Source organism: Panthera onca, chromosome A3 (genome assembly GCF_046562875.1).
Source record: "Panthera onca isolate mPanOnc1 chromosome A3, mPanOnc1 haplotype 2, whole genome shotgun sequence".
Taxonomy (NCBI): Eukaryota; Metazoa; Chordata; class Mammalia; order Carnivora; family Felidae; genus Panthera; species Panthera onca.
This window is the reverse complement of record NC_138341.1, coordinates 30,205,280-30,218,314: the sequence shown is the minus strand read 5'-3', so window position 1 is coordinate 30,218,314 and position 13,035 is coordinate 30,205,280. Positions and strand designations below refer to the sequence as shown.

General features: G+C 38.4%; 1 protein-coding gene and 1 long non-coding RNA gene across 4 annotated transcripts in view; one reads left to right on the top strand and one right to left on the bottom strand.

Annotated features, from left to right (window-relative positions):
• The window catches only part of LOC144615960 (uncharacterized), a 426,549-nt gene that overhangs the window by 138,948 nt on the left and 274,566 nt on the right, over nucleotides 1-13,035 (bottom strand). The gene's annotated exons all lie outside the window — the stretch shown is intronic.
• The window catches only part of HEATR5B (HEAT repeat containing 5B), a 97,988-nt gene that overhangs the window by 51,117 nt on the left and 33,836 nt on the right, over nucleotides 1-13,035 (top strand). For all 3 annotated transcript variants that reach the window (XM_060652495.3, XM_060652512.3, XM_060652503.2), the window contains exons 23-25: nucleotides 5,073-5,312; nucleotides 5,822-6,073; nucleotides 11,223-11,404. In XM_060652495.3, coding sequence (XP_060508478.1) covers nucleotides 5,073-5,312; nucleotides 5,822-6,073; nucleotides 11,223-11,404 — 674 coding nt within the window. The remainder of the gene's footprint in view (nucleotides 1-5,072; nucleotides 5,313-5,821; nucleotides 6,074-11,222; nucleotides 11,405-13,035) is intronic.

Sequence of the window (13,035 nt, the reverse complement as noted above, 5' to 3'; positions counted from 1 at the left end):
CAAGTGGGAGAGGGGCAGAAAGAGAGAGAGGGAGACATAGAATCTGAAGCAGGCTCCAGGCTGCGAGCTGTCAGCGCAGAGGCTGATGCAGGGCTCGAACCCATAAGCCGTGAGATCATGACCTGAGCCAAAGTCAGACGCTCAACTGACTGAGCCACCCAGGCGCCCCATAAATGTTTATTGATTTTTTTGAGAGAGAGAGAGAGAGAGAGAGAGAGAGAGAGAGAGACAGCATGAGCAGGAGAGGGGCAGAGAGAGAAGAGAGAGAATCCCAAGCAGGCTCCACGCTCAGCACTGAGCCCGACATGGGGCTTGATCCCACAACTCTGAGATCATGACCGAGCTAAAATCAAGAATCAGATGCTTAACTGACAGAGCCACCCACACGCCCCAAAAAATTCCAGTATGGTTTTCTTGGTAATTTTACACTTTTACCTTTTTTAAGGTTTGGAGCTAAACAGCATTTAATATCAAGATACTTGTGCCATGCCTTGAGGATGATTTAGCTATATATGAAGGATAACTAACTCTAAGGATGTTGCTCAGTATCACTGATAGACTTCTGGAAAGAGCAGTGATCTATTTGGGGGGTACCTGAAAGCTTTGGTCCCTTTTGAAAAGTGATGCAACTTTTCCTCAAGAAGGTAAAGCTAGAGTGACCAATAAAACAAGAAATGTCAGTATATGTTTGGGTAGCAAAGGTAGATCTTTGCTTTCTTCAATTCTTTCTGTTTTTTGGGGGGTTTTATGTATAACTTGAATTTCATACTTGGTCTTCTGGTCCCTAGCAATTGGTTGCTTGGGAACTTTTTCAGAGCTTAATTGACAGATATTTCCCTATTGTGAGAGAAAAATTTTTACTTACAAGAGCTTTCAAATGCATAGAAGTTGCTTGGGTACTAAGAAGCAAGATACTAAAATATCTTCAATTTTGGCATAGTGTAGGAGTTCTATTAACAAATATACTGTATTGTAGAAATGTGAAAGAAGCTATACAATAAATATTATTGCTTTTAAGAGAGAAAACATAGAACCAAAAGTAATTACAGAATATTCCTGAATAAGATATAAAATTTTATTTTAATTTTTTTATTTTTATCTTTTTTAAAAATTGAGGAGTTTATTAGAGAAATATGAGAGGCAAAGACACCCCAAGTGACAGAAAGAAAATTATGAAAATGTCCCTTCAAGCCAAGTGGGCGCCTGGCCTTGACCTCCCCAAAAGGACAAGAAACTGGTGGGTTACCAACAACATTCTCTGGTGGCCACCTTGCCAGGGCATAAGTGTTCTCAGCCAGCACCGCTCCACTCCACTCCCCGCCCCTCCAAAGGTGGAAAGGAGACAAAGACTGTTTATAGAACCAATGCAGAGGCAATGGGAGCTATGAGGAAAGTCTGAGAGAGAGAGAGAGAGAGAAAAGGAGGTGGGGAGGACCTTAACAAAGAGTCCCGGCGGCGTTTGGCTCTGCACGCCTCAAATACATTGACAAACAGTTCTACAAAATAGTTACTTAAAAGGTAAAATGCCTGGGGCGCCTGGGTGGCTCAGTCGGTTAAGCGGCTGACTTCAGCTCAGGTCATGATCTCGCGGTCCGTGAGTTCGAGCCCCGCGTCGGGCTCTGTGCTGACAGCTCAGAGCCTGGAGCCTGTTTCAGATTCTGTGTCTCCCTCTCTCTGACCCTCCCCCGTTCATGCTCTGTCTCTCTCTGTCTCAAAAATAAATAAACGTTAAAAAAAAATAAAAAATAAAAATAAAAGGTAAAATGCCTAATGTTGTTTCTGAGAGTGCCCCTGGACTTCTTCCCACATGCCACATCACACACCAATGTATGTGGCAGGGCCCAAAGGCCATGCTTTGGAAAAAAGTAAAACAAGAATAAGCCCTGTTGCTCTTTAAGGAGAGAGGAAGGAGCGGAGGCTGCTGGGGCCTTTCCCATGTACGCCTCCCAGCAGCAGCATGGCACGGTGCTAGGTCTCACCTTTTGTCACCTGTGCTTCAGTGTACTCTAGTCTCTGTTCAAAGGCTGTCAGTTTCTTGCTTAGTGTTGCAAGTCTTGACCAACAAGATGTATCGAATGAGTTGAGAAAGTCCACAATTTGTTGATGTTGCTGATGATGACCTCAGTATACTCCCAGTTCGCTCAGTCCTGCTGAACCTCCCATAGTACCGACCCTCTTGACCCACGATGGCTGCCCAAGATATAAAATTTTAAAACGTTTACATTCAGCCACCATCATTGTAGTTGAAAGACAAACTAAGAGGGGGAAATATTTGCAAAATATATTTATTGCTTTATTTATTGAAGTGTGTATATTTATGTTTTAATATTTTTAATTTTTTTAATGTTTATTTTTGAGAGAGAGAGAGAGGCAGAGCATGAGCAGGGGAGGGGAAGAGAGAGGGAGACACAGAACAATAAGCAGGCTCCAGGCTCCTAGCTGTCAGCATAGAGTCCGACGCAGGGCTCGAACTCACGGACCGTGAGATCATGTCCTGGGCTGAAGCCAGACACTCAACCAACTGAGCCACCCAGGCGCCCCTGTTTTAATATTTTTAAAGCTTAAAAGCTTAGTGTGTTGGGGGTCCTAAGACCACCCCATGTTTGATGATGCAGTAGGAGGAGTTAGCATATAGTCATGCTTATGGCTATGGTCTATTACAGCAACTGGATACAAAGCAAAATTTGCAGAGGGAAAAGGTACTTGGGGTGAAGTCTGGAGCAAACCAGGCTCAGGTTTCCAAGCGCCCATGCCCCATGAAGTCACACAGGAGCTGCTTGACTCCCCAACAATCTGTTTTGACAACACACATGAAATGTCTACCAGGGAATCTTCTCAGAGACTCAGTCCCCAAGGTTTTTATTGGGCCCTGATTGACGGGGTATGTCTGCCTAGCATGTTTCAAAAGCCCAGATGTTCAAAAGTCAGGCGGATGTTTGGCATAAACCATACTATTTGTACAAACAGGTTAGGCATAGTGAGCCACTTTTACCAGGAAATGGTGGGAACCCTCCTGAAACCCAGTTCTCTCAGATGCTAACAGAGGGCTAACCTGAATATCAGGCCTTACTAAGTATTCTCAGGCCTGCTATGTTAACTGTCTTTTGCATCTACAGAAATCATGAGAGCATAAGAAACATGTTTTATCAAAGAACAAGTATCAACATAGGAAATATTTTCAACCTCCAAGGATTAAATAATAATTAAATTATAAGTCAGTGCAATAATAAGATAGCATTTTTCTTTTATGAAACTGACCAGATTAAAAATAATGATTATAACTAGCGTTGGGAGAGGTATGAATAGAAGACAAATGTCTTACACTGCAGATAGGAAGAAATGTAAAGTCATACACATTTTTTGGATTTGTCAGTATTTTTTGTCAGCTTACCCTTTGACCTAGCAATTCCCCTTTTAGGAATTCATCCTCAATGAGTTAATCAATGTTCTCTTAATTCAGTGGTTTGCTATGTAGCTATGAAAATTCATGTTATAGAAGTATAATTCCTGATATGGGAACATATTACCTGCTGCTAAGTGAAAATTAAGCTTCTGTGTCTAATTTCTCACTAATGTTCTCTTTCCTTGGAACCTTTTCTTTTGACTTTTCCTACTGTCTGAATTCCTTTCATTGTGGCTGTTTTCTGCAGACACCCCTCATTTGTCTTTGGAGTGACTCAACTAAAAGAGTCACTTTTCAGTTTCCATCCATCTGTCTCACTCTCTTCAAGGTTCAGAGGACCTTGACTTTGGAGACTTCGGAGCTCGCAGTATTCATTATCATTATTTTTTTTAATGTTTATTTATTCTTGAGATAGAGACAGAATATGAGCAGGGGAGGGGCAGAGAGAGAGAGGGAGACACAATCCCAAGCAGGCTCCAGGCTCCGAGCTGTGAGCACAGAGCCTGATGCAGGGCTTGAACTCACAGACCATGGCATCATGACCTGAGCCAAAGTCAGATGCTTAACCGACTGAGCCACCTGGGTTCCCCCACGGTGTTCATTCTTAAGGCTACCTTTTGTACAAGTTTTGCTGTTTATAAGAACAAAAAGATTTTCAGATAAAGCAAGACATTTACTATCTTATAACAATATTGTTTTTTTTTTTTTTAACGTTTATTTTTTTTGAGACAGAGAGAGACAGAGCATGAACGGGGGAGGGGCAGAGAGAGAGGGAGACACAGAATCAGAAGCAGGCTCCAGGCTCTGAGCCATCAGCCCAGAGCCCGACTCGGGGCTCGAACTCACGGACCGTGAGATCGTGACCTGAGCTGAAGTCGGACGCTTAACCGACTGAGCCACCCAGGCGCCCCTCACTATTGCTTTTAGTTGAAGTATAGGTAACATACAATGTTATGTTAGTTTCAGGGATACAACATAGAGATCCACAATTCTGTACATGATGAAGTGCTCACCATGATAAGTGTAGTCGCCATCTGTCATCATACGACATTATTACAATATTGTTGACTGTATTCCTTATTTGTACTTTTCATCCCTGTGACTTACTTTATAGCTTGAAGTTTGTGCCTCCTAATCCCCTTCACCTATTTTATCCATCTCGTCATTCAGTATTACTTTTGGATTGTATGTTTCTTGGAAAGGACTTTCCCAGTTTTTAAGTGTTTGTATAGTTTATAATCCATTTATGATTTGTGTTCTGGCTTTATAGATTTTTAAAAATCTGAACTATAAGACTGAATGAATTTCCATTTGTTCTTCCAACAAATATAGCAGTAATTATTTTTTAGGCCATTAAATTCAATCTCTAGAAATATATCTCTTTCCCACACTTTTTCTTTTTTACAATGAAATATATATCTATTTAGCATTCCCTAGAGATTTGTTTAAACTACCTCAGAATAATCAGTCTTAAAGATCAGATTTATTGTCAGATTAAATTCTAAACCTAAGGATATGTATGTAAACTGGAGAACATAAATTGTATGTGTAGCTAGCTTGTTTTGTTGTAATCCTGAATTTACATGTAAGCGTTGGTATTTAATGTAATTGTTACCTCTAGTGTACAACAAAATCCTGTACAAGTTCATTTATAAAATTTGCTTTTCAGATGTCAGTCCTTTTGCACCTGGAGTTAGTTCTCGAAGTGATATCCATTGCCGGCACCAAGGTGTTAATATAACAGAAACTGGTCTTGAAGGGCTTCTTTTTGGAATGCTAGACCGGGAGACAGATAGAAAATTATGTTCTGATATTCACGATACTTTGGGGCATATGCTGTCATCACTGGCTGTAGAAAAACTTTCGCATTGGCTAATGCTTTGTAAAGATGTCCTGGCAGCTTCTAGTGGTATGTATTCAATATATAAAATATGTTCTTAAAATAGTGAATATTTTCCCTCTCGTATACTTTTGTATATGTAAATATATGGATACAGATACATAAAAAGATATATAGATACATAGATTTAAATTTGAGCTTGCATTTAAAAATACTAATACATTTTAATCTATAAATCCCTATATAAATGTTGAAGGTTAAATTACATTACAAAGTAATATGCTTTCTTTGATTTGGGGGAAACAGCTAAATTCAAATTAAATTTTCATGTATGAAAACCCCCAGTTACTCCGTAGTTCAACATAGTATGTAAAACTAGTGAAATATGTAAAAGGCTTTTATGTTACCCTTTGCTTGGTTTCTGATTGTTTTTTTTTTTTAACTTACCAATTCTACTGTTTTCAAAGGAATGAGAATTTAGTCCTTTTTTATTAGCAATCTTCTAACATGAATGCAAGTTCTATAACATCATTTTTGCTATATGGAAATTTGTCATAATATGCTGTTTTTTGTTACAGATATGAGCACTGCAACTCCCTTAAATAGTGGAAAAGATGAGGAATCTGAGAAGAAAGATGAAATGGATGATGATACCATGTTCACCACACTAGGCGAAGAAGATAAATCAAAGCCCTTCGTGGCACCTCGCTGGGCCACTCGGGTGTTCGCTGCCGATTGCCTGTGCCGAATCATCAATTTGTGTGAGAATGCAGACCAGGCCCACTTTGATCTTGCGATGGCACGTTCTGCTAAACTACGAAACCCTACAAGTAAATTTAAAATCAGTACTTCTTCTATAGGTTTGAGATATTTTGCTGCTAGGTAACATGCTTTAGATTCTGCCTTTCATGTCTTGCATTCATGTGCCTTTTACCTTTGTTTTCTGTCCCCTAAACATACTACCCATCTTCTGCTTTGTATTGGGAAGATAAGTTGAAGAAAGTGGTTCAAAGGTATATGTCTACGTATCTTAAGGTAGATGTATCTTAATCATGTCCCCTCAGGATAATAATGACAGTAACTTACATATCCTTTGTACTTTGTCCTAGTTTTAGCACTTCAGTGTAAAAGAGCAACGCTTTAAGGTGCATAAGCAAAGTGAATTTTGCAGTCCCCAGCCATGGAGAATGTCAGAATTCATGAATGCTATCATTCAATTCAACTCAAACTCTCAGATTTCAGAAATGCTGCTAGGTAGTTTGAAAAAAGTGAAAATTGTTGGTTACTGAAACCTGTCACTTTTTTATATTTTATGAGCTTTTTATATTCCATAATTCCCTGGATCCGATATTATAGGGAGTTTGGAAAGAAATCATCGCATCCAATATCCTCATTTTACAAATGAGAATCAGAGAAGCCGAGGGCAGTAAGAGAGTAATAGACTCTGTCTCGTAATTTGTTGTCTCTTCATTGCCCTGTCATTTTCTTACATATGTAAAGACAAACTGTATATGTTAGTAGTGTTGAAGTCTGTACGTTAAAATGCCTTCCAGTTTGTTTTGTTACTAAATGCCTTTCAGTTTACTAGAGCTCACAAATGGATTAAAAAACAAAAGGTAAAACAGTACTCCCATGTATAGAATGTCAATCTGAAGGTACAGTTATCAGGAAAGCACAATTATCACGAGCACAGTGTCTTTATTCATGTCATTATTTATCAAATATTTACCAAATCCTATTCTTTGCTACACATTGGGGATACAAAGAAAAAGAAAACAGAGTCCATATCCTTGAAGAATTTCTAGTCTAGAAGACAAAAAGGCTTGTCTCAAACAATTACATGTCCCATAGTGGTATGACGGAGTATTTGGGGAACATAAAAAAAGTAGTGTTCATTTCCTGAAGAGCCAGGGAAGATCTCACAGAAAAGGTGATTTTGAAACTGGATTTTAAAGACAGAGAAAAGATTTTGCAGGTAGAAGAAGCTGGTTGCATTAGTGTTCTATTGCTGCTGTAAGAAAAGACCGCAAATTCAGTGGCCCAGATTATTTTATCCTATAGTTCTGTAGGTCAGAAAGTCCAACATGAGTCTCCCTGGCCTAAAATCAAGGTCCCAGCAGGGCTGCATCCCTTTCTGGAAGCTCTAGAGGAGTCTATTTTCTTCATAGCTTCTGTCAGCTGCCTGTATTCCTCGACTGGTGGCCCCCTCTCTCTGTCTTCGAAGCCAACAACATTGACTCTCTCAGTGATCCACCTTTAGTTGTCACTCTTCTCTCTGACTACAGCCAGAAGAGGTGCTCTGCTTTTAAGGCACATGTGATTAGATTGGGCCCACCTGTTAAATTTGGGATAATCTCCATGTACAAAGTCCCTTTAACATTCACAGCTTGTAGGGATTAGGGTGTAGAAATATTTGAGCACCATTATTCCGCCTACCGCACTGGTTTATTATAAGCAGAGAAAGTAAGAGAATTTGTAAAGGCACAGAAGTATGCATATTACATTTAAGGAAAGGTGAAGATCCTTAAGTTGGCTTTCCTTTCTTTGTGTTTAATTGTTTTTTCTCTCATTATTTGTATCTTGTCTTTTTCCCTGCATTCTCAGAGATCCTCACAAGGCTTCCCTTTATGTCATGGATATAATGTTTTACTGTTTTCTGCCCCCCATAGCGGATCTTAAGTCTTCTTTTATGTTTTTAGTTTTCGTTTAATTGTTTTGTCTTCTTCCTTCATCGTATCATATCATTTGGGCTCCTTATGATTTTCTGTTCTTATTCTATAGCAACCGTGACTTTGTGCATCCTGTCGAGATGCCAAGTGATTTTCTGTATTTTATTCTGATTTTTATAGAACATTATTTTTTAGGTGCATTTTATTTATTTTGAGAGAAAGAGTCCGCACATGTGAACGTACATGAATGGGGGAGGGGCAGAGAGAATCTCAAGCAGGCTCTGCGCAATCAGCAGGGAGCCTGATGTGGGGCTTGATCTCACGAACCATGAGATGATGATCTGAGTCTAAATCAAGAGTTGGACACTTAAGCGACTGAGCCACCCAGGTGTCCCCAGAAAATTATTTTTGAGATTAGTTCTTTCGGAATCTTCATAATCTTTCTTTTGCCTGGGTATATTTTTTTTCCACAGGCTTATTTGTTTATATATCCTTGAAAGGGTAGAGTGCGTATTTGGAATTTGCTCACATTGTGTGTGGGTGGATTGCCCGTATTCTCTGTCTTTGTTAACTGGGTGCTTCACATTGGTAGCTGGATGGTGAGCTGATATAACAGCTCTCCAACCTAGATTTCAGTATCTGACATGCTTTGTTCTGCTGGACTGAAAGAGGATCCTTTCTAGTTCCCATTGCCTGCCGTCCTGAACAGTAATGTCAGTGTGTATGAAAAGTTACAGATCAAATAAATGTGCTATCCAGGCTCTTCCTGTATCATCCTTATCTCCCTTTGCATGCACTGTGCTTTTGTTGTACGGAACTACCAGTCCCAGAATATAATAAACCTCTAACCGTGACTTTGTGCATCCTGTTGAGATGCCAAGTGATTTTCTGTATTTTATTCTGATTTTTATAGAACATTATTTTTTAGGTGCATTTTATTTATTTTGAGAGAAAGAGTCCGCACATGTGAACGCACATGAATGGGGGAGGGGCAGAGAGAATCTCAAGCAGGCTCTGCGCTTGAGAGGCTCTAACAGTCCCCTAATTCCCCATTTTAGAATTTCTGCCCCATGTCCCTTCCCACTCCCCTGCTTTAGGAGTTCATCTCCTAGGATTTGGAAAAAAGAGGTCTTGATTTAAGAAAAGTTGGAGGTAGAGAATTGTGTAGAGAAGCGATAGCACTTTCATTTAGGAATTATTGCCTACTTTTTCGTTGTGAGAGTGCTGTCATTCTAGACCTTTTTAATTAGGTGGCAGAGAGTAACAGAGGAGTAATGGGCCTTTTAATTTACTTCTGGGTTGGCATAATATGAATAGGCCCATTTTAAGCGAGTTCCATCTACCTTGGAAATTTCCTCCCAACTTCTGGCAGCATTTCATTATTCCTGATTTTTATTGGTGGAATGTTTTTGTTTCCCTGAGGTGAGGAAGCACTGTGGGCTTCTGACTAAATGTTCTTTTTCTCTCTCCTCTGTTCCTCTTCCCCAAACCAATAGATATTCTTTTTTAAACTTAAGATTCTGAAATAAGAATTTTAGGTAGGCACAGGAAAAAATTAGAAGAACTTGTCTTACAACCTTCACAATAAGAATAACAGCAAAAACCTGTTTAAATAGGAGCTGTTTGGGAATCAGGCTGAAACACAGACTTGCCACTTCTTCAAAAAGACTTTGAGAGTCTTGCAGCAGCCTGAAGAACTTTAGAGTACTTGAGCTTGATAAATTATTTAGATAATTTTAGTTGCTATGTCTTTAAGATCACCAATCTTTTCCTCTTTGGCACTAATCCCTAATAATCTTATCCAATTTATCTTTCATTTCCAATATATATATTTTCTAATTTTTACAAGTCCCATTTGTGGTTTTCTCTTTTATTTCTGTCTTCATTATGCTCGGGCTTTCCTTTTCTTTCTTGAATATAGGCAACATGTTTATAATAAACTTGTTTTAGGCTGCCTGTCTGTTAATTTCATCATCCCTTTCATTTCTGAATCTGTTTCTATTCACTGAGTTTTTTCCCTTGTTATGAAATATATTTTCCTGCTTCTTTGCATCCCTGGTAATTTTTTTTATTACATGCCAGATATTGCAAATTTTATGGTAGTAGTGCTGGATTTTTTTGTATTCCTTTAAATAGTATTACACTTTGTTCTGGGATATAGTTAAATTACCTGCTATCTTTTGAATACTTTGAGACTTGCATTTAAGCTTTGTTTGGGCAGATCTGGAGCAGCCTTTATTCTAAAAGGAAAAAGTCTTCTCCTTCCTACGTCTTACCTTGCAAAAGTCTTTTCCATAAAGTAGAAGTTGAGAAACTACTGCCTACAGTCTAAATCCAGCCCATAACCTTTTTTTTTAAATGAAGTTTTATTGGAACACAGCACGCCCATTTATATACACATGGACTGTGACTACTTTCATTCTGCAACACCAGAGTTGAGTAGTTGTGTTAGAAATTATATGGCCATGGATGCTTGGGTGGCTCAGTAGGTTAAGCGTACGACTTCGGCTCAGGTCATGATCTCGCAGTTTGTGGGTTTGAGCCCCGCGTCAGGCTCTGTGCTGACAGCTCAGAGCCTGGAGCCTGCTTCGGATTCTGTGTCTCCCTCTCTTTCTGTTCCTCCCCTGCTCACGCTCTGTCTCTCTCTCAAAAATAAATAAAGATTAAAAAAATAAAAAATAAAAAATAAAAAGAAATTATATGGCCAGGAAAGCCAAAACTATTTACTATCTAGTTCTTTACAGAAAAAAAAAAAAAATCTGCCGACCCCATTCTAAAGAATTATAAACTCCTTTGGGGAAAGTTAGGATAATCAGTTACTTTGCTTCAAATGTTGTCGTATAATAATGTCATCTATTTTACCATACTGTGTAAAAGGTTTACCAATGTTCTTGAGAAATTATGATAGATAAGCTTTCTTGAAAGTGTATCTTTGTTATTTTTAAACACAGTGAAATGTATGGAATGTAAGTGCTTTTTTATTTTTTTATTTTTTATTTATTTTTTAATTTTTTAAACATTTATTTATTATTGAGAGACAGAGAGACACAGAGAATGAGCAGGGGAGGGGTAGAGAGAGGGGGAGACACAGAATCCGAAGCAGGCTCCAGGCTCTGAGCTGTCAGCACAGAGCCTGATGCGGGGCTCGAACTCACAGACTGTGAGATCATGACCTGAGTCGAAGTCGGTCACCCAACCGACTGAGCCACCCAGGCGCCCCCATAAGTGCTTTTTTAAAGAAGTTTATTTCATTTCATATTAAACCTATTTGGGCAGAAATTTTCCTTTTTGCCGTCTATTTTATTTTTAGATGACCTGTTGGTACTTCATCTCTCTGACCTGATTCGCATGGCCTTCATGGCTGCAACAGATCATAGTAACCAGCTGCGGATGGCTGGGCTCCAAGCACTTGAAGACATTATCAAGAAGTTTGCATCTGTGCCTGAGCCAGAATTTCCAGGCCAAGTGATTCTGGAGCAGTATCAAGCTAATGTGAGTGAGATACTCTGTTTACTTAAAAACTTAAAATTGATTCTTTGTGTGGTGAGTAAGGGGACAAGGATTCCCTGGAGAAATGTCTTTGGAGCTTCAACTATATGTCTTTATTCCCATTGTCTGTTGCATAGTTGAATCCCACAGTTGAAGAAACCATAGGATAAAACTATTTTTAAGTTATGATAGCGTATTCATGATAAAACTAGAATAGAAATCGCAGGCTAGCTTTTCAGTCTTGTGTTTAGATGTTTAGCCATGCCATTTAAAAGATAAAAGGACATTCAAAGAGTGTTGTGGATTTGCTGACATTACTTTTATATGTCAAGACTTGATAAGCATTTTTAAAAATACAAAGGGCAACTTTGTACGCTGAAGGATAACTTTTAATAATAGCAGTTAAAAATATTACTGAAAGAATTATATACCTTCAAAAATATTTTTATTTTGTTCTAAACAGAGATACTTTTCTCTCCTGAGATTTATAACTTTGTTTTCTTCGCCTGAGGCACAATAGATATAATCCTGGTAATGATGGGTTATATGAAGACAAAGTTAGCAAGGAAAGAATACACATTTTTTTTTTTTTACTGTGATCAAAATCTTAGCTTCAGATACACAACACCTTATCTAAAAGCTATACTCAAACATACATAAAATTAAAAAGTACGAATAATTTTTAATCCATTGTTTTTCCATCATAAGTACTGGTGAGGAAGTTATAGCTTCTAGCCCAGCTGGCTATAGAAAATCCATATTCAACTATTTACTCCCAAATACCCAACCTATCAAAATGAAGGTTTGTTGTTCTGTTTTGCTTTATTTTGACTTTTTATTTAGAAATAATTTTAAACGTACAGAAAAATTATAAGAATAGTACAAAAAACTGTCTTATGCCCTTTACTCATATTTACCAATGGTTATTTTTGCCTCATTTGCTTTAGCATTGATTTTATATTTCTCTCTCTTTATACACACATTTTTTTTTTTCTAAACCATTTACAGATAAATTATTTAAATCATGTACCTTTACCTTTGAATACTTCAGTCTGTATTTCCAAAGGACAGGAACATTGTCTAACATAGCCACAGAACAGTTCTCAACTTCAGGAAATTCAACATTGATATATTACTTCTATATAGTCTGTCATATTCCACTTTTATCAGTCAAGCCGGTAATCTCTTTTATAGTATATTCTCTTCTACCTTCAGTACAGGATCCAGCACCAGCTCTGTGATTAGTTGATGATTGTACCACCAATACTGCAATTAGTTGCCATGTGTGTTTAGTCACAGAGAGGGACTCAATCCATTTCCAAATGGCTACTGATAATATCTTAGTGACTGACTCTTGTGTAAGGGAAGATGTCTCAAATTAGGAGTTGAATATATCTAATTCCTTGGTCAGTTCATGCACATTAAATTTAGTATATCTAAAAATCAATGACTGGGTTGGCTTATTAAAACTAAAGTTCATGGGGTACCCAGGTGGCTCAGTTGGTTAAGTGGCTGACTCTTGATTTCAGGTCAGGTCATAATCTCACAGTTGGTGAGTTTGAACCCCACGTTGGGCTCTGTGTTTATGCTTCAGATCCTGTCTCCCTCTCTCTGCCCCTCCCCTGCTCGTACTC